Source organism: Panulirus ornatus, chromosome 2 (assembly GCF_036320965.1).
Source record: "Panulirus ornatus isolate Po-2019 chromosome 2, ASM3632096v1, whole genome shotgun sequence".
Taxonomy (NCBI): Eukaryota; Metazoa; Arthropoda; class Malacostraca; order Decapoda; family Palinuridae; genus Panulirus; species Panulirus ornatus.
Window position 1 is genome coordinate 7,130,042 of NC_092225.1, and position 26,326 is coordinate 7,156,367.

General features: G+C 41.2%; 1 protein-coding gene across 4 annotated transcripts in view; it reads right to left on the reverse strand.

Annotated features, from left to right (window-relative positions):
• Nucleotides 1–338: 338 nt before the first annotated feature.
• Nucleotides 339–26,326, reverse strand: part of LOC139753327 (uncharacterized) — a 654,487-nt gene continuing 628,499 nt past the window's right edge. For all 4 annotated transcript variants that reach the window (XM_071669685.1, XM_071669676.1, XM_071669667.1 and 1 more), the window contains one exon: nucleotides 339–8,089. In XM_071669685.1, coding sequence (XP_071525786.1) covers nucleotides 7,999–8,089 — 91 coding nt within the window. In that variant the 3' untranslated portion in view covers nucleotides 339–7,998. The remainder of the gene's footprint in view (nucleotides 8,090–26,326) is intronic.

The window sequence follows — 26,326 nt, forward strand, 5'->3', positions numbered from 1 at the left end:
TTATCCAGTGTCCATAAAAAACAAATCCAATAACACAGAAACGGAAAAAAAATTATGAATGTTTTAATCATGCTATCGCAGCAATTGCATGCAATTGCCAGCAGGTGGTGGCATCCACTATGATATATCATGATGACATCACCCTCTCACTGATATGAAATTCACCACATTTATGATTTATCAAAATGATAATCTAATTTACACAGAGTAAACAGCCAATCCCATGAGTGAGGTTGAAGGGGAAACTTCAGGAGGTGGTGGCAGAGGAGGTAGGCAAAGACCAAGTAACCTCCACCACTGGATCATTCCTCCTCCTTTTGAAAGTGATACAACCCATATTCTTATGCTGTAAAATTGTTTATATTTATAAACTGTACAAATTCATATTTTATTTCATTACAAATGCATTTAAAAAGAAATCATATATTCAGACAGCTTTTTCTGGAAACATCTCTACTGCATCATGATTGCAGTTATACAATGTTGTTACCTCACCGATATGGAATCCACCACATTGATAGTAAATAATGATGGTGAACTATTTTAAAAAGTAATTAGTCAACCCCATGAATGAGGTTAAAAGGAAATATTCAGGTGGCAGCAGGCCAGTGGTGAAGGGGTAGCAGGTGCATGGGAGGGAGACAAGAGGGAAGATGGGTGGAGGGATACCTACTAATGAGTAACTGTGCCTACAAGATTTAACTGTGATGGCAGGGTTATCATGTGGTACTCACCACATTACTTGCTTGTCATACAACTGTTTCCCTTGATTTTTGTGCTATTACTCATATTTGTATTTAGTTTGTTGTATCATGCTATTTTACTATTTTTCTAAGTGGCTACTCCTTAAGCATAAGTGTCTATTTGAGGTTCATTCAGGAGGAGGCATATGGATGGTGGGCATTGAAGTATACATTTCCACTCCTTTATTCCAACTTCTTTGGTTGATTATTAATCTTTAATCTGTTTCCATCTTTTATATCATGTTTAATATATGTACAGTACATCCCATATTATAACTGTTTGCCAGAAACATTAACAAACCAATATTAGTAATGATACAGAGAGGAGGTAGTTAGAGATAGATTACCACCAACATCTGCACTTGCTTGCTCCATCACTATGGGCTCTCACAGCTGGCTTTCTTTGATTCAGTGTTATTGTGCAAATCTCATACCTTACATTAATTTACATTCAGTTCTTGCACATTATATCTCATTTGTTTGTTGCTCATCACAAATGTTATTGAATTGATGTTAGTAAGAGATGAGGGAGGATCTCCAACAAACTTGCAAATGCCCTTCACACCTTTTGTACTGTTTTGATACAATACATTTGTATGTTATATTTATATCAACATTTATTAGTCATTATGTAATTAGGTGTACTAATTATGAATTTGTTTTATATAAATGCAAGGAACAAGAGATAAAAAGGGGTTGGGTAAGCAATTGAGATTCAGGGATGTATGCTAATCTTTTCCATGTTATTGCGCTGCATATCATATATCATCCCTGGAGATAGGGAAGAAAGAACACTTCCCATGTATTCCCTGCTTGTCATAAAAGGCGACTAAAAGGGGAGTGAGCTGGGAGCTGGAAATCCTCCCCTCCAGTTTTTACTTTACCAAAAGAAGGAACAGAGAAGGGGGCCAAGAGAGGTTTTTCCCTCTTAGGCTCAGTCCTCTGTTCTAAATGCTACTTTGCTTGCGTGGGAAATGGCGAATACAGTGGGAAAAAAAAAAATATATGTATTTATTTATTTATTATACTTTGTCGCTGTCTCCCGCGTTAGCGAGGTAGCGCAAGGAAACAGATGAAAGAATGGCCCAACCCACCCACATACACATGTATATACATACACTTCCACACACAGCACATATACATACCTATACATCTCAACATATACATATATACACATGTACATAATTCATACTCTCTGCCCTTATTCATTCCTGTTGCCACCCTGCCACACATGAAATGAAAACCCCCCTCCCCCTGCATGTGCGCGAGGTAGCGCTAGGAAAAGGAAACAAAGGCCACATTCGTCCACACTCAGTCTCTAGCTGTCATGTATAATGCACCGAAACCACAGCTCCCTTTCCACATCCAGGCCCCACAAAACTTTCCATGGTTTACCCCAGATACTTCACATGCTCTGGTTCAATCCATTGACAGCACGTCGACCCAGGTATACCACATCGTTCCAATTCACTCTATTCCTTGCACGCCTTTCACCCTCCTGCATGTTTAGGCCCCGATCGCTCAAAATCTTTTTCACTCCATCTTTCCACCTCCAATTTGGTCTCCCACTTCTCGCTCCCTCCACCTCTGACACATATATCCTCTTTGTCAATCTGTCTTCACTCATTCTCTCCATGTCACCAAACCATTTCAAAACACCCTCTTCTGCTCTCTCAACCACACTCTTTTTATTACCACACATCTCTCTTACCTTTTCATTACTTATTCGATCAAACCACCTCACACCACATATTGTCCTCAAACATCTCATTTCCAGCACATCCACCCTCCTCTGCACAACTCTATCTATAGCCCACACCTCGCAACCATATAATATTGTTGACACCACTATTTCTTCAAACATACCCATTTTTGCTTTCCAAGATAATGTTCTCGACTTCCACACATTCTTCAAGGCTCCCAGAACTTTCGCCCCCTCCCCCACCCTATGATTCACTTCAGCTTCCATGGTTCCATCCACAGCCAATTCCACTCCCAGATATCTAAAACACTTTACTTCCTCCAGTTTTTCTCCATTCAAACTTACCTCCCAATTGACTTGTCCCTCAACTCTACTTTACCTAATAACCTTGCTCTTATTCACATTTACTCTCAGCTTTCTTCTTTCACACACTTTACCAAACTCAGTCACCAGCTTCTGCAGTTTCTCACCCGAATCAGCCACCAGTGCTGTATCATCAGCGAACAACAACTGACTCACTTCCCAAGCTCTCTCATCCACAACAGATTGCATACTTGCCCCTCTTTCCAAAACTCTTGCATTCACCTCCCTAACAACCCCATCCATAAACAAATTAAACAGCCATGGAGACATCATGCACCCCTGCCGCAAACCAACATTCACTGAGAACCAATCACTTTCCTCTCTTCCTACACGTACACATGGTTTACATCCCGATAGAAACTTTTCACTGCTTCTAATAACTTACCTCCCACACCATATATTCTTAATACCTTCCACAGAGCATCTCTATCACCTCTATCATATGCCTTCTCCAGATCCATAAATGCTACATACAAATCCATTTGCTTTTTTAAGTATTTCTTGCATACTTCTCACGTATTCCCTGCATGTCGTAGAAGGGGACTAAAAGGGGTGAGAGTGGGGGGCTGGAAATCCTCCCCTCTCATTCTTAATTTCCCAAAAGTAGGAACAGAGAAGGGGGCCAAGTGAGGATATTCCCTCAAAGGCTCAGTCCTCTGTTCTTAACACTTCCTTGCTAACGCGGGAAATGGCGAATAGTATGAAAAAAAAAGAAATATATATTTTCAGTTCATTTTTTATTTTACTTGATTGCTGTTTCCCCACTCAGCAAGGTAGCACCAGGAAACAAACGAAGAATGACCCATCCACTCATATACACATAAATACATAAACACCCATACATGCACATATACATACATACATATACACAGACATATACATATATACACATGTACATATTCATACTTGCTTGCCTTCAACCCATTCCTGGCACCTCCCCGCCCCACAGGAAGCAGCATTGCTGCCCCCTGCTTCAGCGAGGTAGCACCAGGAAAACAGACACAAAAGGCCAAAATCTCTCACACTCAGTCTCTAGCTGTCATGTGTAATGCACCAAAACCACAGCTCGCTATCCACATTCAGGACCCACAGATCTTCCATGGTTTATCCCAGATATTTCACATACCCTGGCTCAGTCCACTGAAAGCACATCATTCATATTCACTCTATTCCTTGCACACTTCTCACCCTTCTGTACATTCAGGCCCTGATCACTCAAAATCTTTTTCACTCGTCCATTCACCTCCAATTAGATCTCCCACTTCTTGTTCCCTTCACCTCTGACGCATATATCCTCTTATACTTAAATACAACATTCTGTGCTATATTTTTCATTTAATTACTTAAACTGATAATGTGCCTGAACTATGCTGATGCATTTCTTAACATCTCATTCGTACTTTTCTTTAAACATTTAGTTCAGGAATCTCCTAATGGAAGGTAACCATCCTTTATCCTGTTTATGTGCATGTTAGGAGATAAAGGATGCTGCCTACTTAAGATAACATCACAAGTGAAAGGTCACCATTGACAGAGCTTTGTTACGGGAATACAGTCTCATGAACGAACTTCTCACTCCAAAGGAGCCTACATTTCCTTGCTACTGGAAGTAGCACGAGTCTTTAGAAAGATCTTAGTAACACCACGACTCTTTCACAGAAATTGGTCCTGGAGTAATTATTAATATATCCCATGGTAAAACATGGTCCATTATCTGATGTCTGTTAAGTTGTGATTTCCAGTAATGCATCCCCAAAACTGAACAAGGATCAGATCTTTTCATAACCCCAGGACTCCTTTAATGGTGCTTCTGCTGCTTTGAGGCAGCACTACTATCAGAAGTAGGTAAATGACGGACTTCTTCTAAGCAAGAAGTTCCTCAATGAGACCCTACTCCCTCTTGTAAAACGATAATACTGCAATCCTGCTGAATGATAATTTCTCATTCATGGTGTAACCATAAGCAGGGAGAGTCCAGTGACACCAATTTGTTGTTATGCATGCATTACATGATGATTTATAAATGTCAAATTGAAGGAATAAAAAAAGTGCTTTAACAAAAAAAAACATGAAAGAAACAGGATAAGTAAGACTAAAAGTATCCTCAGGGATATACCTAACAGACAACAAAAAGATATAATTCAGCAAAACAATGGAGATACTGATATTAAGTAAAATGAAAAAAGCCTGCTTGGTGTAAGCACAAAAGTCCTTAAAAGAAGACCACATGAATGGTTAACAACAGCCCCAGATGAACTCAACACTATGCAATATGTATAGTGGCAAAACATTGAGGGATTGGTAAACGAGCAATATATGTGGTGAGTGATGCACACTAGTCCTGCTCCATCATAAAATCTCAAGAGGAACTCAGGGGTAGATACTCTCTCTCAAATTTCTAGCATTATATACTGTAAACATTCCTCATTCTTTTCAAACATTATTTTTTGCTGCATTTATGAAACAAATTCTTTTCTTGATAAGATAGCTAAATCTACATGCCAAATTCTTGTACAGATACTTTTAAGTGCTGCTGTCTACCCTATAACATTGAACAGCGTGGAGTTGATCAGGAACTGAAATTCTTGGGAAATACTTTGTAATCCTTTGGTAATTTCATAAAAAGGAGCACATGATACAGACAATAAACAAACCATATATGTTGAAAAACTGTAATAAAAAAAAAATTAATCACACTTTACCTTGGGACATAAATTCAGGTTATTTTTCAAACTTCATCTGGTTCTGGCTAGCCTCTTGTTTCCATGGTTACATGTGCATGATTAACCACTGGGAAATATGCCAAATCTGAACAAATGACCAGCATATTCTTGGAACAATTGTTTAAAACAAATAGCTTCTCTATATTTCTTATTATGCAAGTAGAGTATTGAAAATCCATAATCCTCTGGACCAAGCAGTTTTTGCCTCCAAATTTTAGAAAAACAGGCCCATAGAATGCTATATACAGCATACATAGCTATCAAAAAAGCAAAAGTTTGATATATTGCTACACACTTGATTTGAGTAGTATTCTTCATTGAATAGTATTATCATAATCTCTAACTCAGCATCATTTATCATAACAGCTTAAAAATTATACTTCTGATCATTACTACTGTAATGATATAGATTTGTAAGGTATATAGAAAAAATCAGATGAGTAAGAATCTTAGGGTGGTCACGGATGAAGTTAAGAAGGGGTTAGTGTTGAAACAAAAGCCTCACCTATTTGGAACGCTGAATAAACTTTTCCTGCACATTACGGTGCTAACAGAATCTTCTGTTTTGAATCAAATTAATCTACAAATGAATATAATGATATCTAAATGGAACTTTTACCCAAATCAAAATTGTTTACTTAATGCAGCACTTTCTGCTATAGATTCTGTTTTGATTTGACTTAACTTTTTACATTTCTCTTTACTGTCAGAGGCAAGCAAAGTGACACCTATATTCTGAATAGGATCAACTGATGTTTTACATACAGTGAACAGGATTCTGTTAATAAGCTACAAGGGTATTTTCATAAGAAAAACATCATGTCCAAGTCATTGTTATAACTGTGAATATGACAGAGCATTTTCACTACATCTTAACAATTATAGCACTAGATTTGACCTAAGATTTTCAATAATAATGAAATCCTTGTAACAGTATTGGAAAGGATTCTGTTCAATGTACAGTACAAAATATGCAGGAATCGCCTCTGCTTCCCTGTGATACTAACAAAAAGAAAATTTGAATCTAGGTTGCTAGCCACAGCAGAAAGCACTGCAGTGAGCATATTTCAGTCCAATCAAAACTTCCAATTAGAAAAATTTACATTTTCTAGATCATATTCTACCCCATGAAGAAACACAAAAGAATGACACATGAAATCATTCATTGGCTCTGAGTGGCAAGTCTGCTGCTTCTCTCCATTGTGTTGTCATGCACAATTAACACTGCAAAGCAAATCATACATAAATGCTGTGGTTCACTCATGCTCACTAAATGCTAAGAATATGCTGTGAAACACTCTTTTCTAATCTCTGTAAGTTTTCCACTCTTTGCACTAGTTCTGTCACTCATATTCTTTTTGGATGTTACTAGGGAAATATCACACAGTGATTGAGAAAATCATGGAGCTTTACTACAAAATGTACAGACAGCAGGAACAATGCTTTGGTAGAGCAGGATAAACAGGCTGCCAGCTCTGAAAACTTATGCACCAAGTTGCCAATAATGTTGAATGCATTCTATTATGGATTTGGGAAGTTTGTGAATTTTTGAAATAAGGATTTTCGATACTCTACCTATGTTGCATATGGGGGAATATAAGATTAAATAAAAGAATTATGTGTAGAGTAATAATTCAACAAAAATATACATAAAATTTCTAAGGAAAAACATATCAAAACATCTGAAGAGCAATGACTAGCAACACCACATATTCACATCAATAATGACAAAAGTTTACCTCCCATTCCTTGTTTTATGTTAGATTTAACCATATTTACTCTGAAGACAATGGGTTTATCTTGCTTTTCTGAAAAATATTCTCCTATTTCTACCACAATTCAAGGTGAATGAAGTCATATATCATCAAGGCTTGAAGTAAAGTGAGGTACTAATAACACAACAGCCTCCTCTCATTAAGTATATGGTATATAATTTTTGTTTAACAACTAGCTTATTCCACAGATTTACCTTAACAAACTTTGTATTTATCAACATCTGATTAAGATCTCCAGACAGTTTATACAAACTAGGTATTAAAACATGATGCACATTTACCCAGAGCACTTAAAAGCCCATTTACAAAAGTCATGAAATGTAAAATATCATACAATGAATATTTTCAAATATTCATATAACAGTATTCAGTGGAAGTAGTTTATCTTTACACCGAACAGCAAGGAAATCTCATTATGTTTTCTACTACTATGTCTCATTTCACCACTGGACGGTCATGCTTGCTAGAGTCAGAATTCTGTGCATGAATTTCCATTTTTACACCAAGATATTAGAGGGCATGTATTGCAGAACACCATAAACTGCCAATGGAAAATTTTCCAAATTTATTATTGGACATGCTAAAACAAGCCACCAATTCAGCATGTTTCCCAATGTGATTTGGCCAAAAAGGGATATCCTTCTTTCCTCTACACCCATGCTGAAGCATCCAGCATTTTAAACTGTTATACTTTACAGCTTGGAAGCAGCTTCAGAGGGTGCCTTAGTTGGCTGCTTCCAAAGACGGTTGTAACGCTGGTTAGCCTCACATTCATCATCAGCTCTGCAAAGAAACAACTTGAATTAAATCCTTTATGTTGTATACAGTTTATTCAAATGAATAGTGTACTACTGTGTTTTCAATGGGAGGATATGCAAATTAGAAAATTTACCATAATTGTTGTAATATGCTGTAAGAAGCAGTTTGATTGAAGCCTTCATATTTTAGGGAAGTCTCGCTAAAAATTATAATTAGATGGCCATTCACGATTATAATTTCACATGGATTTTAGTGTACCATCAGTGTTAACTGCTTTTACCTAAAATTAAGTAATCAGTAGTTCAATGTGCATGATTCTGTTTTGGTCTTTACATTACTTTATTTGCATTCACATAGAACTATCAATAACTATTCATGAGTAATAAAAGAAATTTTCTCTCACCATTTTCAGTTTTATTTCAATATTAACACCATTTTCAGTTTTATCTCAATATTAAGGGGAATGTTTTTGTTTTGACAGTTTGTGTCTATATAAGTTGATGTCTATGTAAGGTGTACAAGTGTGTCAATCATGTGCCTATCAATATGCATTAGAAAGGATATGCCTGCAGTAACCCTTTGTGAATACATAGGGAATGTTGCTCATGGCTATTGGGTAAATAAATTCTTCACACATTGTTTCACCTAGATAAGCCCAATGAAATGTTTTTCAGTGATAAAACCTGATTCATGGATGAAACTCAGGCACATATAACACCCAGATAACAGATGTGAGAAATTTTCCAGAGTATTCATGATTGTTATTAATATAAATTCCAGAAAGCTTGTCTTACTATCTAAACTTGGATGAAAATGATACATACTGAAGGCCACAGCAGGTTATTCTAGAACAAATGCTGTCAGATGATTAAGCTGTGCAACCACTGATGAATGTGGAGTTGAAACTAGGGCCACCTCAGCATAAAAAGTGGAAGGACTGCAATTGTAGGGATTGATGATTAAAGAATTCCAATTTATGGATAACCAACTGAAAATTTAAGATTCAACACTAGGAATACTTTGAAAACAAATATTGTTGGAGATGAATCAAAAGCAGACATAAAAGATGTGTTTCATAATCTCAGCTATGTTAGCCTGAATCCCCTTTGTGCAAGTTTTGTGCAAGTTTTGTCTAAATCTCCTCAAGTGTGATGCCTGCAACAACAACAAAGGAAAAGAAAAACTATTACACCTACAAGAGCATTTCTCGCAAAATTTATACCTGAGGATTTTTCTGACATGCCAGTGTTCTGAAATACCATACATCTGTAACTGTCTACAAAAATGACAGTTATATGAAACAGTTCAGATGAGAAAAATAAAACATAAATCAATCAGCACCAGACAGGAAACTGGTGCACTTTAAGATCATTATGGCCTTGGGATCTTAGGGTAATTTTAAATTCTCTCTCTCTCTCACATGGTCACATGGAGAGAATGAATGAGGAAAGATTGACAAAGAGGATATATGTGTCAGAGGTGGAGGGAACGGGAAGTGGGAGACCAAATTGGAGGTGGAAGAATGGAGTGAAAAAGATTTTGAGCGATCAGTGCCTGAACATACAGGAGGGTGAAAGGCGTGCAAGGAATAGAGTGGATTGGAACGATGTGATATCCCAGAGTCAACGTTTTGTGGGGCCTGGATGTGGAAAGGGAGATGTGGTTTCGGTGCATTATACATGACAGCTAGAGACTGAGTGTGAACAAATGTGGCCTTTGTTGTCTTTTCCTAGAGCTACCTCATGCACATGTGGGGGGAGGGGGTTGTTATTGCATGGGTGGTGGGGTGGCGATGGGAATGAATAAAGGCAGACAGTATGAATTATGTACATGTGTACATATGTATATGTCTGTGTGTGCATATATATGTATACATTGAAATGTATAGGTATGTATATGTGCATGTGTGGATGTGCATGTATATACATGCGTATGTGGGTGGGTTGGGCCATTCTTTTGTCTGTTTTCTTGCGCTACCTCACTAACGCGGGAGACAGCGACAAAGTATAATAGTAATAAAATATATATCTATATCTATATATATATATATATATATATATATATATATATAGATATATATATTTTTTTTTTTTTGTCGCTGTCTCCCGCGTTTGCGAGGTAGCGCAAGGAAACAGACGAAAGAAATGGCCCAACCCACCCCCATACACATGTATATACATACGTCCACACACGCAAATATATATACCTACACAGCTTTCCATGGTTTACCCCAGACGCTTCACATGCCTTGATTCAATCCACTGACAGCACGTCAACCCCGGTATACCACATCGCTCCAATTCACTCTATTCCTTGCTCTCCTTTCACCCTCCTGCATGTTCAGGCCCCGATCACACAAAATCTTTTTCACTCCATCTTTCCACCTCCAATTTGGTCTCCCTCTTCTCCTCGTTCCCTCCACCTCCGACACATATATCCTCTTGGTCAATCTTTCCTCACTCATTCTCTCCATGTGACCAAACCATTTCAAAATACCCTCTTCTGCTCTCTCAACCACGCTCTTTTTATTTCCACACATCTCTCTTACCCTTACGTTACTTACTCGCTCAAATCACCTCACACCACACATTGTCCTCAAACATCTCATTTCCAGCACATCCATCCTCCTGCGCACAACTCTATCCATAGTCCACGCCTCGCAACCATACAACATTGTTGGAACCACTATTCCTTCAAACATACCCATTTTTGCTTTCCAAGATAATGTTCTCGACTTCCACACATTCTTCAAGGCTCCCAGAATTTTCGCCCCCTCCCCCACCCTATGATCCACTTCCGCTTCCATGTTTCCATCTGCTGCCAGATCCACTGCCAGATATCTAAAACACTTCACTTCCTCCAGTTTTTCTCCATTCAAACTCACCTCCCAATTGACTTGACCCTCAACCCTACTGTACCTAATAACCTTGCTCTTATTCACATTTACTCTTAACTTTCTTCTTTCACACACGTTACCAAACTCAGTCACCAGCTTCTGCAGTTTCTAACATGAATCAGCCACCAGCGCTGTATCATCAGCGAACAACAAGTGACTCACTTCCCAAGCTCTCTCATCCCCAACAGACTTCATCCTTGCTCCTCTTTCAAAACTCTTGCATTCACCTCCCTAACAACCCCATCCATAAACAAATTAAACAACCATGGAGACATCACACACCCCTGCCACAAACCTACATTCACTGAGAACCAATCACTTTCCTCTCTTCCTACACGTACACATATATATATGTTTATATATGCGTGCATAGTGCCATTGTACAAAGGCAAAGGGGATAAGAGTGAGTGCTCAAATTACAGAGGTATAAGTTTGTTGAGTATTCCTGGCAAATTGTATGGGAGGGTATTGATTGAGAGGGTGAAGGCATGTACAGAGCATCAAATTGGGGAAGAGCAGTGTGGTTTCAGAAGTGGTAGAGGATGTGTGGATCAGGTGTTTGCTTTGAAGAATGTATGTGAGAAATACTTAGAAAAGCAAATGGATTTGTATGTAGCATTTATGGATCTGGAGAAGGCATATGATAGAGTTGACAGAGATGCTCTGTGGAAGGTATTAAGAATATATGGTGTGGGAGGCAAGTTGTTAGAAGCAGTGAAAAGTTCTTATCGAGGATGTAAGGCATGTGTACGTGTAGGAAGAGAGGAAAGTGATTGGTTCTCAGTGAATGTAGGTTTGCGGCAGGGGTGTGTGATGTCTCCATGGTTGTTTAATTTGTTTATGGATGGGGTTGTTAGTGAGGTGAATGCAAGAGTTTTGGAAAGAGGGGCAAGGATGAAGTCTGTTGGGATGAGAGAGCTTTGGAAGTGAGTCAGTTGTTGTTCGCTGATGATACAGCGCTGGTGGCTGATTCATGTGAGAAACTGCAGAAGCTGGTGACTGAGTTTGGTAAAGTGTGTGAAAGAAGAAAGTTAAGAGTAAATGTGAATAAGAGCAAGGTTATTAGGTACAGTAGGGTTGAGGGTCAAGTCAATTGGGAGGTGAGTTTGAATGGAGAAAAACTGGAGGAAGTGAAGTGTTTTAGATATCTGGGAGTGGATCTGGCAGCAGATGGAACCATGGAAGCGGAAGTGGATCATAGGGTGGGGGAGGGGGCGAAAATTCTGGGAGCCTTGAAGAATGTGTGGAAGTCGAGAACATTATCTCGGAAAGCAAAAATGGGAATGTTTGAAGGAATAGTGGTTCCAACAATGTTGTATGGTTGCGAGGCGTGGGCTATGGATAGAGTTGTGCGCAGGAGGATGGATGTGCTGGAAATGAGATGTTTGAGGACAATGTATGGTGTGAGGTGGTTTGATTGAGTGAGTAACGTAAGGGTAAGAGAGATGTGTGGAAATAAAAAGAGTGTGGTTGAGAGAGCAGAAGAGGGTGTTTTGAAATGGTCTGGGCACATGGAGAGAATGAGTGAGGAAAGATTGACCAAGAGGATATATGTGTCGGAGGTGGAGGGAACGAGGAGAAGTGGGAGACCAAATTGGAGGTGGAAAGATGGAGTGAAAAAGATTTTGTGTGATCGGGGCCTGAACATGAAGGAGGGTGAAAGGAGGGCAAGGAATAGAGTGAATTGGATCGATGTGGTATACCGGGGTTGACGTGCTGTCAGTGGATTGAATCAGGGCATGTGAAGCATCTGGGGTAAACCATGGAAAGCTGTGTAGGTATGTATATTTGCGTGTGTGGACGTATGTATATACATGTGTATGGGGGTGGGTTGGGCCATTTCTTTCGTCTGTTTCCTTGCGCTACCTCGCAAACGTGGGAGACAGCGACAAGGCAAAGAAAAAAAAATACATATATATATATATTTTCCCTGGGGATAGGGGAGAAAGAATACTTCCCACGTATTCCCTGCGTGTTGTAGAAGGTGACTGACTAAAAGGGGAGGGAGTGGGGGGCTGGAAATCCTCCCCTCTCGTTTTTTTTTTAATTTTCCAAAAGAAGGAACAGGGAATTGGGCCAGGTGAGGGTATTCCCTCAAAGGCCCAGTCCTCTGTTCTTAACGCTACCTCGCTAATGTGGGAAATGGCGAATAGTTTGAAAAAAAAGAAAAAAAAAAAAATATATATATATATATATATATATATATATATATTTTTTTTTTTTTTTTTTTTGACGCTGTCTCCCGCGTTTGCGAGGTAGCGCAAGGAAACAGACGAAAGAAATGGCCCAACCCACCCCCATACACATGCCTTGATTCAATCCACTGACAGCACGTCAACCCCGGTATACCACATCGCTCCAATTCAGTCTATTCTTTGCCCTCCTTTCACCCTCCTGCATGTTCAGGCCCCGATCACACAAAATCTTTTTCACTCCATCTTTCCACCTCCAATTTGGTCTCCCTCTTCTCCTCGTTCCCTCCACCTCCGACACATATATCCTCTTGGTCAATCTTTCCTCACTCATTCTCTCCATGTGACCAAACCATTTCAAAACACCCTCTTCTGCTCTCTCAACCACGCTCTTTTTATTTCCACACATCTCTCTTACCCTTACGTTACTTACTCGATCAAACCACCTCACACCACACATTGTCCTCAAACATCTCATTTCCAGCACATCCATCCTCCTGCGCACAACTCTATCCATAGTCCACGCCTCGCAACCATACAACATTGTTGGAACCACTATTCCTTCAAACATACCCATTTTTGCTTTCCGAGATAATGTTCTCGACTTCCACACATTCTTCATGGCTCCCAGAATTTTCGCCCCTCCCCCACCCTATGATCCACTTCCGCTTCCATGGTTCCATCCGCTGCCAGATCCACTCCCAGATATCTAAAACACTTCACTTCCTCCAGTTTTTCTCCATTCAAACTCACCTCCCAATTGAATTGACCCTCAACCCTACTGTACCTAATAACCTTGCTCTTATTCACATTTACTCTTAACTTTCTTCTTTCACACACTTTACCAAACTCAGTCACCAGCTTCTGCAGTTTCTCACATGAATCAGCCACCAGCGCTCTATCATCAGCGAACAACAACTAACTCACTTCCCAAGCTCTCTCATCCCCAACAGACTTCATACTTGCCCCTCTTTCCAAAACTCTTGCATTCACCTCCCTAACAACCCCATCCATAAACAAATTAAACAACCATGGAGACATCACACACCCCTGCCGCAAACCTACATTCACTGAGAACCAATCACTTTCCTCTCTTCCTACACGTACACATGCCTTACATCCTCGATAAAAACTTTTCACTGCTTCTAACAACTTGCCTCCCACACCATATATTCTTAATACCTTCCACAGACCATCTCTATCAACTCTATCATATGCCTTCTCCAGATCCATAAATGCTACATACAAATCCATTTGCTTTTCTAAGTACTTCTCACATACATTCTTCAAAGCAAACACCTGATCCACACATCCTCTACCACTTCTGAAACCACACTGCTCTTCCCCAGTCTGATGCTCTGTACATGCCTTCACCCTCTCAATCAATACCCTCCCATATAATTTGCCAGGAATACTCAACAAACTTATACCTCTGTAATTTGAACACTCACTCTTATCCCCTTTGCCTTTGTACAATGGCACTATGCATGCATTCCGCCAATCCTCAGGCACCTCACCATGAGTCATACATACATTAAATAACCTTACCAACCAGTCAACAATACAGTCATCCCCCTTTTTTAATAAATTCCACTGCAATACCATCCAAACCTGCTGCCTTGCCGGCTTTCATCTTCCGCAAAGCTTTTACTACCTCTTCTCTGTTTACCAACTCATTTTCCCTAACCCTCGCACTTTGCACACCACCTCGACCAAAACACCCTATATCTGCCACTCTATCATCAAACACATTCAACAAACCTTCAAAATACTCACTCCATCTCCTTCTCACATCACCACTACTTGTTATCACCTCCCCATTTGCGCCCTTCACTGAAGTTCCCATTTGCTCCCTTGTCTTACGCACTTTATTTACCTCCTTCCAGAACATCTTTTTATTCTCCCTAAAATTTAATGATACTCTCTCACCCCAGCTCTCATTTGCCCTTTTTTTCACCTCTTGCACCTTTCTCTTGACCTCCTGTCTCTTTCTTTTATACGTCTCCCACTCAATTGCATTTTTTCCCTGCAAAAATCGTCCAAATGCCTCTCTCTTCTCTTTCACTAATTTTTTTTTTTTTTTTTTTATACTTTGTCGCTGTCTCCCGCGTTTGCGAGGTAGCGCAAGGAAACAGACAAAAGAAATGGCCCCCCCCCCCCCATACACATGTACATACACACGTCCACACACGCAAACATACATACCTACACAGCTTTCCATGGTTTACCCCAGACGCTTCACATGCCCTGATTCAATCCACTGACAGCACGTCAACCCTTGTATACCACATCACTCCAATTCACTCTATTCCTTGCCCTCCTTTCACCCTCCTGCATGTTCAGGCCCCGATCACACAAAATCTTTTTCACTCCATCTTTCCACCTCCAATTTGGTCTCCCTCTTCTCCTCGTTCCCTCCACCTCCGACACATATATCCTCTTGGTCAATCTTTCCTCACTCATTCTCTCCATGTGCCCAAACCATTTCAAAACACCCTCTTCTGCTCTCTCAACCACGCTCTTTTTATTTCCACACATCTCTCTTACCCTTACGTTACTTACTCGATCAAACCACCTCACACCACACATTTTCCTCAAACATCTCATTTCCAGCACGTCCATCCTCCTGCGCACAACTCTATCCATAGCCCACGCCTCGCAACCATACAACATTGTTGGAACCACTATTCCTTCAAACATACCCATTTTTGCTTTCCGAGATAATGTTCTCGACTTCCACACATTTTTCAAGGCTCCCAAAATTTTCGCCCCCTCCCCCACCCTATGATCCACTTCCGCTTCCATGGTTCCATCCGCTGACAGATCCACTCCCAGATATCTAAAACACTTCACTTCCTCCAGTTTTTCTCCATTCAAACTCACCTCCCAATTGACTTGACCCTCAACCCTACTGTACCTAATAACCTTGCTCTTATTCACATTTACTCTTAACTTTCTTCTTCCACACACTTTACCAAACTCAGTCACCAGCTTCTGCAGTTTCTCACATGAATCAGCCACCAGCGCTGTATCATCAGCGAACAACAACTGACTCACTTCCCAAGCTCTCTCATCCCCAACAGACTTCATACTTGCCCCTCTTTCCAGGACTCTTGCATTTACCTCCCTAACAACCCCATCCATAAACAAATTAAACAACCATGGAGACATCACACACCCCTGCCGCAAACCTACATTCACTGAGAACCAATCACTTTCCTCTCTTCCTACACGTACACATGCCTTACATCCTCGATAAAAACTTTTCACTGCTTCTAACAACTTGCCTCCCACACCATATATTCTTAATACCTTCCACAGAGCATCTCTATCAACTCTATCATATGCCTTCTCCAGATCCATAAATGCTACATACAAATCCCTTTGCTTTTCTAAGTATTTCTCACATACATTCTTCAAAGCAAACACCTGATCCACACATCCTCTACCACTTCTGAAACCGCACTGCTCTTCCCCAATCTGATGCTCTGTACATGCCTTCACCCTCTCAATCAACACCCTCCCATATAATTTACCAGGAATACTCAATAAACTTATACCTCTGTAATTTGAGCACTCACTCTTATCCCCTTTGCCTTTGTACAATGGCACTATGCACGCATTCCGCCAATCCTCAGGCACCTCACCATGAGTCATACATTAAATAACCTTACCAACCAGTCAACAATACAGTCACCCCCTTTTTTAATAAATTCCACTGCAATACCATCCAAACCTGCTGCCTTGCCGGCTTTCATCTTCCGCAAAGCTTTTACTACCTCTTCTCTGTTTACCAAATCATTTTCCCTAACCCTCTCACTTTGCACACCACCTCGACCCAAACACCCTATATCTGCCACTCTGTCATCAGACACATTCAACAAACCTTCAAAATACTCATTCCATCTCCTTCTCACATCACCACTACTTGTTATCACCTCCCCATTTACGCCCTTCACTGAAGTTCCCATTTGCTCCCTTGTCTTACGCACCCTATTTACCTCCTTCCAGAACATCTTTTTATTCTCCCTAAAATTTACTGATAGTCTCTCACCCCAACTCTCATTTGCCCTTTTTTTCACCTCTTGCACCTTTCTCTTGACCTCCTGTCTCTTTCTTTTATACTTCTCCCACTCAATTGCATTTTTTCCCTGCAAAAATCGTCCAAATGCCTCTCTCTTCTCTTTCACTAATACTCTTACTTCTTCATCCCACCACTCACTACCCTTTCTAAACAGCCCACCTCCCACTCTTCTCATGCCACAAGCATCTTTTGCGCAATCCATCACTGATTCCCTAAATACATCCCATTCCTCCCCCACTCCCCTTACTTCCATTGTTCTCACCTTTTTCCATTCTGTACACAGTCTCTCCTGGTACTTCCCCACACAGGTCTCCTTCCCAAGCTCACTTACTCTCACCACCTTCTTCACCCCAACATTCACTCCTCTTTTCTGAAAACCCATACTAATCTTCACCTTAGCCTCCACAAGATAATGATCAGACATCCCTCCAGTTGCACCTCTCAGCACATTAACATCCAAAAGTCTCTCTTTCGCACGCCTGTCAATTAACACGTAATCCAATAACGCTCTCTGGCCATCTCTCCTACTTAAATAAGTATACTTATGTATATCTCGCTTTTTAAACCAGGTATTCCCAATCATCAGTCCTTTTTCAGCACATAAATCTACAAGCTCTTCACCATTTCCATTTACAACACTGAACACCCCATGCATACCAATTATTCCCTCAACTGCCACATTACTCACCTTTGCATTCAAATCACCCATCACTATAACCCGGTCTCGTGCATCAAAACCGCTAACACACTCATTCAGCTGCTCCCAAAACACTTGCCTCTCATGATCTTTCTTCTCATGCCCAGGTGCATATGCACCAATAATCACCCACCTCTCTCCATCAACTTTCAATTTTACCCATATTAATCGAGAATTTACTTTCTTACATTCTATGACATACTCCCACAACTCCTGTTTCAGGAGTATTGCTACTCCTTCCCTTGCTCTTGTCCTCTCACTAACCCCTGACTTCACTCCCCAGACATTTCCAAACCACTCTTCCCCTTTACCCTTGAGCTTCGTTTCACTCAGAGCCAAAACATCCAGGTTCCTTTCCTCAAACATACTACCTATCTCTCCTTTTTTCACATCTTGGTTACATCCACACACATTTAGGCACCCCACTCTTTCACTAATACTCTTACTTCTTCATCCCACCACTCACTACCCTTTCTAATCAACCCACCTCCCACTCTTCTCATGCCACAAGCATCTTTTGCGCAATCCATCACTGATTCCCTAAATACATCCCATTCCTCCCCCACTCCCCTTACTTGTGGGAGGCAAGTTGTTAGAAGCAGTGAAAAGTTTTTATCGAAGATGTAAGGCATGTGTACGTGTAGGAACAGAGGAAAGTGATTGGTTCTCAGTGAATGTAGGTTTGCGGCAGGGGTGTGTGATGTCTCCATGGTTAATTTGTTTATGGATGGGGTTGTTAGGGAGGTGAATGCAAGAGTTTTGGAAAGAGGGGCAAGTATGAAGTCTGTTGTGCATGAGAGAGCTTGGGAAGTGAGTCAGTTGTTGTTCGCTGATGATACAGCGCTGGTGGCTGATTCATGTGAGAAACTGCAGAAGCTGGTGACTGAGTTTGGTAAAGTGTGTGAAAGAAGAAAGTTAAGAGTAAATGTGAATAAGAGCAAGGTTATTAGGTACAGTAGGGTTGAGGGTCAAGTCAATTGGGAGGTAAGTTTGAATGGAGAAAAACTGGAGGAAGTAAAGTGTTTTAGATATCTGGGAGTGGATCTGGCAGCAGATGGAACCATGGAAGCGGAAGTGAATCATAGGGTGGGGGAGGGGGCGAAAATCCTGGGAGCATTGAAGAATGTGTGGAAGTCGAGAACATTATCTCGGAAAGCAAAAATGGGTATGTTTGAAGGAATAGTGGTTCCAACAATGTTGTATGGTTGCGAGGCGTGGGATATGGATAGAGTTGTGCGCAGGAGGATGGATGTGCTGGAAGTGAGATGTTTGAGGACAATATGTGGTGTGAGGTGGTTTGATCAAGTAAGTAACGTAAGGGTAAGAGAGATGTGTGGTAATAAAAAGAGCGAGGTTGAGAGAGCAGAAGAGGGTGTTTTGAAATGGTTTGGTCACATGGAGAGAATGAGTGAGGAAAGATTGACCAAGAGAATATATGTGTCAGAGGTGGAGGGAACGAGGAGAAGTGGGAGACCAAATTGGAGGTGGAAAGATGGAGTGAAAAAGATTTTGAGTGATCAGGGCCTGAACATGCAGAAGGGTGAAAGACGTGCAAGGAATAGAGTGAATTGGAGCGATGTGGTATACCTGGGTCGACGTGCTGTCAATGGATTGAACCAGGGCATGTGAAGCGTCTGGGGTAAACCATGCAAAGTGTGTGGGGCCTGGATGTGGAAAGGGAGCTGTGGTTTCGGTGCATTAATACATGACAGCTAGAGCCTGAGTGTGAACGAATGGGGCCTTTGGTGTTTTTCCTAGCGCTACCTCGCACACATGAGGGGGGAGGGGGTTGTTATTCCATGTGTGGCGAGGTGGCGATGGGAACAAATGAAGGCAGACAGTATGAATTATGTACATGTGTATATATGTATATGTCTGTGTGTGTATATATATGTGTACATTGAGAAGTATAGGTATGTATATTGTGCGTGTGGACATGTATGTATATACATGTGTATGTGGGCGGGTTGGGCCATTCTTTCGTCTGTTTCCTTGCGCTACCTCGCTAACGCGGGAGACAGCGACAAAGCAAAATAAATATATATAAAATATATATATTCATTCATTTTCATTATACTTATGTGTGGCAAGGTGGCGATGGGAATGGATGAAGGCATCAAGCATGTGTATGTGCATGTGTATATATGTGTGTATGTACATGTATGTATGTATGTGTGTGTCTATGTATATGTATGTATACGTTGAAATGTATAGGTATGTATATATGTGTGTGTGTGGGCGTTTATATATGTACATGTGTATGTGGGTGGGTTGGTCCATTCTTTTGTCTGTCTCCTTGCGCTACCTTGCAGACGCAGGAGATGGCGATTAAGTATGATAAGACGAGTAAATATATATCCCTGGGTATAGGGGAGAAATAATACTTCCCACATATTCCCCACGTTTCATAGAAGGTGACTAAAGGGGGCGGGAGCGGGGTGCTAGAAACCCTCCCGTCCTTGTACCTTAACATTCTAAAAGTGGAAACAGAAGAAGGATTCATGTGGGGAGTGCTCATCCTCCTCGAAGGTTCAGATTGGGATGTCTTAATGAGGGTGAATGTAACAAAGATGAGGAAAAAGGAGAGATAGGTAGTATGTTTGGGGAATGGAACCTGGATGTTTTGGCTCTGAGTGAAGCGAAACTCAAGGGTAATGGGGAAGAGTGGTTTGGGAATGTCTTGGGAGTAAAGTCAGGGGTTGGTGAGAGGTCAAGATCAAAGGAAGGAGTAGCACTACTCCTGAATCAGGAGTTGTGGGAGTATGTGATAGAGTATAAGAAAGTAAACTCTAGATTGATATGGGTAAAACTGAAAGTGGAGAGAGATGGGTGATAACTGGTACCTATGTGCCTGGTCATGAGAAGAAAGATCATGAGAGGCAAGTGTTTTGAAAGCAGCTGAGTGTGTCAGCAGCTTTGATGCACAAGACTGGGCTATAGTGATGGGTGATTTGAAAAGGTGAGTAATGTGGCAGTTGAGGGTATAAATGGTGTACATGGGGTGTTCAGTATTGTAAATGGAAATGGTGAAGAGCTTGTAGATCTGCGTGTTGAAAAAGAACTGGTGATTGGGAATACCTCCTTTAAAAAGAGAGATATACAGTAGTATACGTATGTAAGTAGGAGAGAGGGCCAGAGAGCTTTATTGGATTACGTGTATACTGATAGGCGTGTGAGAGAGACTTCTGAATGCTAATGCGCTGAGAAGGGCAGCTGGGGTGATGTCTGATCATTATATTGTGGAGGCAAAGGTAAAGATTTGTAGAGGTTTTCAGAAAAGAAGAGAGAACGTTGAGGTGAAGAGAGTGGCGAGAGTAAGAGAGCTTGGAAAGGAAGCTTGTGTGAGGAAGTACCAGGAGAGATTGAATAAAGGATGGCAAAAGGTGAGAGCAAATGACGTAAGGGGAGTGGGGAAGGAATGGGATGTATTTAGGGAAGCAGTGATGGCTTGTGCAAAAGATGTTTTTGGCACGAGAATCATGGGAGGTAGGCACATTAGAAAGGGTAGTGAATGGTGGGATGAAGAAGTGAGATTATTAGTGAAAGAGAAGAGAGAGGCGTTTGGACGATTTTTGTAGGGAAATAGTGCAAATGACAGGGAGATGTATAAAAGAAAGAGGCAGGAGGTCAAGAGAAAGGTGCAAGACGTGAAAAAGAGGGCAAATGAGAGTTGGGTTGAGAGAATATCTTTAAATTTTAGGGGGAATAAAAAGATAAGGGAGAAAGAATACTTCCCCCACATTCCTCACGTGTCGTATAAGGCGACTAAAGGGGACAGGAGCGGGGGGCTGGAAACCCTCCCCTCCTTGTATTTTAACTTTCTAAAAGGGGAAACAGAAGAAGGAGTCATGCGGGGAGTGCTCATCCTCCTTGAAGGCTCAGATTGGAGTGTCTAAATGCGTGTGGATGTAACCAAGATGAGAAAAAAGGAGAGATAGGTAGTATGTTTGAGGAAAGGAACCTGGATGTTTTTGCTCTGAGTGAAATGAAGCTCAAGGGTAAAGGGGAAGAGTGATTTGGGAATGTCTTGGGAGTAAAGTCAGGGGTTAGTGAGAGGACAAGAGCAAGGGAAGGAGTAGCACTACTCCTGAAACAGGAGTGTTGGGAGTATGTGATAAGAGTGTAAGGAAGTAAACTCTAGATTGATAAGGGTAAAACTGAAAATGGATGGAGAGAGATGGGAGACTATTGGTGCATATGCATCTGGGCATCAGAAGCAAGATAATGAGAGGCAAGTGCTTTGGGAGCAGCTGAGTGAGTTGTGTTAGTAGTTTTGATGCACGAGACCGGGTTATAGTGATGGGTGATTTGAATGCAAAGATGAGTAATGTGGCAGTTGAGGGAATAATTGGTGTACATGGGGTGTTCAGTGTTGTAAATGGAAATGGTGAAGAGCTTGTAGATTTATATTCTGAAAAAGGACTGGTGATTGGGAATACCTGGTTTAAAAAGCGATATACACATAAGCATACGTATGTAAGTGGGAGAGATGGCCAGAGAGTGTTATTGGATTACGTGTTAATTGATAGGCGCGCGAAAGAGAGACTTTTGGATGTTAATGTGCTGAGAGGTGCAACTGGAGGGATGTCTGATCATTATCTTGTGGAGGCGAAGGTGAAGATTTGTAGAGGTTTTCAGAAAAGAAGAGAGAATGTTGGGGTAAAGAGAGTGGTGAGAGTAAGTGAGCTTGGGAAGGAGACTTGTGGGTGGAAGTACCAGGAGAGAATGAGTACAGAATGGAAAAAGTTGAGAACAAAGGACATAAGGGGGGTGGGGGAGGAATGGGATGTATTTAGGGAAGCAATGACGGCTTGCGCAAAAGATGCTTGTGGTATGAGAAGCGTGGGAGGTGGGCAGATTAGAAAGGGTAGTGAGTGGTGGGATGAAGAAGTAAGATTATTAGTGAAAGAGAAGGAAGAGGCATTTGGACGATTTTTGCAGGGAAATAATGCAAATGACTGGGAGATGTAAAAAAGAAAGAGACAGGAGATCAAGAGAAAGGTGCAAGAGGTAAATATGAGGGCAAATGAGAGTCTGGGTGAGAGAGTATCATTAAATTTTAAGGAGAATAAAAAGATGTTTTGGAAGGAGGTAAAGTGCGTAAGGCAAGGGAATCAATGGGAAGTTCAGTGAAGGGGGCTAATGGGGTAGTGATAACAAGTAGTGGTGATATGAGAAGGAGATGGAGTGAGTATGTTGAAGGTTTGTTGAATGTGTTTGATAATAGAGTGGCAGATATAGGGTATTTTAGTCGCGGTGGTGTGCAAAGTGAGAGGGTTAGGGAAAATGATTTGGTAAACAGAGAAGAGGTAGTAAAAGCTTTGCGGAAGATGAAAGCCAGCAAGGCAGCGGGTTTGGATGGTATTACAGTGGAATTTATTAAAAAAGGGGGTGACTGTATTGGTGACTGGTTGGTAAGCTTATTTAATGTATGTATGATTCATGGTTCGGTGCCTGAAGACTGCCAGAATGCTTGCATAGTGCCATTGTACAAAGGCAAAGGGGATAAAAGTTAGTGCTCAAATTACAGAGGTATAAGTTTGTTGAGTGTTCCTGGGAAATTATATGGGAGGGTATTGATTGAGAGGGTGAAGGCATGTACAGAGCATCAGATTGGGGAAGAGCAGTGTGGTTTCAGAAGTGGTAGAGGATGTGTGGATCAAGTATTTGCTTTGAAGAATGTATGTGAGAAATACTTAGAAAAGCAAATGGATTTGTATGTAGCATTTATGGATCTGGAGAAGGCATATGATAGAGTTGATAGAGATGCTCTGTGGATGGTATTAACAATATATGGTGTGGGAGGCAAGTTGTTAGAAGCAGTGAAAAGTTTTTATCAAGCATGTAAGGCATGTGTACATGTAAGAAGAGAGGAAAGTGATTGGTTCTCAGTGAATGTAGGTTTGCGGCAGGGGTGTGTGATGTCTCCATGGTTGTTTAATTTGTTTATGGATGGGGTTGATAGAGAGGTGAATGCAAGAGTTTTGGAAAGAGGGGCAAGTATGAAGTCTGTTGTGGATGAGAGAGCTTGGGAAGTGAGTCAGTTGTTGTTCACCAATGATACAGCATTGGTGGCTGATTCGTGTGAGAAACTGCAGAAGCTGGTGACTGTGTTTGGTAAAGTGTGTGAAAGAGGAAAGCTGAAAGTAAATGTGAATAAGAGAAAGGTTATTAGGTACAGTAGGGTTGAGGGACAAGTCAATTGGGAGGTAAGTTTGAATGGAGGAAAAGTGGTGAAAGTACAGTGCTTTAGATATCTGGGAGTGGATTTGGCAGCGGGTGGAACAACGGAAGCAGAAGTGAATCATAGGGTGGGGGAGGGGGCGAAAGTTCTGGGAGCGTTGAAGAATGTGTGGAAGTCGAGAACGTTATCTCGGAAAGCAAAAATGGGTATGTTTGAAGGAAAAGTGGTTCAAATAATGTTATATGGTTGCGAGGCGTGGGCTATAAATAGAGTTGTGCGGAGGAGAGTGGATGTGCTGGAAATGAGATGTTTGAGGACAATATGTGGTGTGAGATGGTTTGATCGAGTAAGTAATAATTGGGTAAGAGAGATGTGTGGTGATAAAAAAAGAGTGGTTGAGAGAGCAAAAGAGGGTGTTTTGAAACGGTTTGGTCACATGGAGAGAATGAGTGAGGAAAGATTGACCAAGAGGATATATGTGTCAGAGGTAGAGGGAACGAGGAGAAGTGGGAGACCAAATTGGAGGTGGAAAGATGGAGTGAAAAAGATTTTGAGTGACCGGGGCCTGAACATGCAAGAGGGCGAAAGGCGTGCAAGGAATAGAGTCTATTGGAACGATGTAGTATACCTGGGTCGACGTGCTGTCAATGGATTGAACCAGGGCATGTGAAGCATCTGGGGTAAACCATGGAAAGTTCCGTGAGGCATGGATGTGGAAATGGAGCTGTGGTTTCGGTGCATTATTACATGATAGCTAGAGACTGAGTGTGAACGAATGTGTCCTTTGTTGTCTCTTCCTAGCGCTACCTTGCGCACGTGCTGGGGGAGGGGGTTGTTATTTTATGTGTGGCGGGTTGGCGATGGAATGAATAAAGGCAGATAGTATGAATTATGTACATGCGTATATATGTATATGTCTGTGTGTGTATATATATATGTATACGTTGAGATGTGTGTGGACGTGTATGTATATAAATGTGTATGTGGGTGGGTTGGGCCATTCTTTTGTCTGTTTCCTTGCGCTACCTCGCTAACGCAGGAGACAGCGACAAAGCAAAATAATGATAGTGACAAAAAAGATGGTTTGGAAGGAGGTATATAAAGTGCGTAAGACAAGAGAATAAATGGGAATATTGGTGAAGGGGGCTAAGGGGAGGTAATAACAAGTAGTGGTGATGTGAGGAGATGGAGTGAGTATTTTGAAGGTTTATTAATGTGTTTGATGATAGAGTGGCAGATATAGGGTGTTTTGGTCGACGTGGTGCGTGAAGTGAGAGGGTCTGGGAGAATAATTTGGTAAACAGACAAGAGGTAGGAAAAGCTTTGCGGAAGATGAAAGCTGGCAAGGCGGTGAGTTTGGATGGTGCTGCAGTGGAATTTATTGAAAAAGGGGGTGACTGTGTTGTTGACTGGTTGGCGAGGATACTCAATGTATGTATGGCTCATGGTGAAGGAATAAGTTTGTTGAGTATTCCTGGGAAATTATATGGGAGGGTATTGACTGAGAGGGTGAAGGCATATACAGAGCATCAGATTGGGGAAGAGCAGTGTGGTTTCAGAAATGGTAGAGGATGAGTGGATCAGGTGTTTGCTTTGAAGAATGTATGTGAGAAATACTTAGAAAAACAAATGGATTTGTATGTAGCATTAATGGATCTGGAGAAGGCATATGACAGGGATGATAAAGATGCTCTGTGGAAGGTATCAATTGTATATGGCGTGGGAGGGAAGTTGTTAGAAGCAGTGAAGTTTTTATCGAGGATGTAAGGCATGTGTACAAGAAGGAAGAGAGGAAAGTGATTGGTTCTCAGTGAATGTCAGTTTGCGGCAGGGGTGCGTGATCACCATGATTGTTTAATTTGTTTATGGATGAGGTTATTTGGGAGGTGATTGCAAGAGTTTTGGAGAGGGGGGGGGGCAAGTATACAGTCTGTTGTGGATGAGAGGGCTTGGGAAGTGAGTCAGTTGTTGTTTGCTGACGATACAGTGCTGGTGGCTGATTTGGGTGAGAAATTGCAGAAGCTGGTGACTGAGTCTGGTAAAGTGTGTGAATGAAGAAAGCTGAGAGTAAATGTGAATAAGAACAAGGTTATTAGGTTCAGTAGGGTTGAGGGACAAGTCAACTGGGAGGTGAGTTTGAATGGAAAAAAGCTGGAGGAAGTGAAGAGTTTTAGATATCTGGGAGTGGACTTGGCAGTCTTAGAAGCC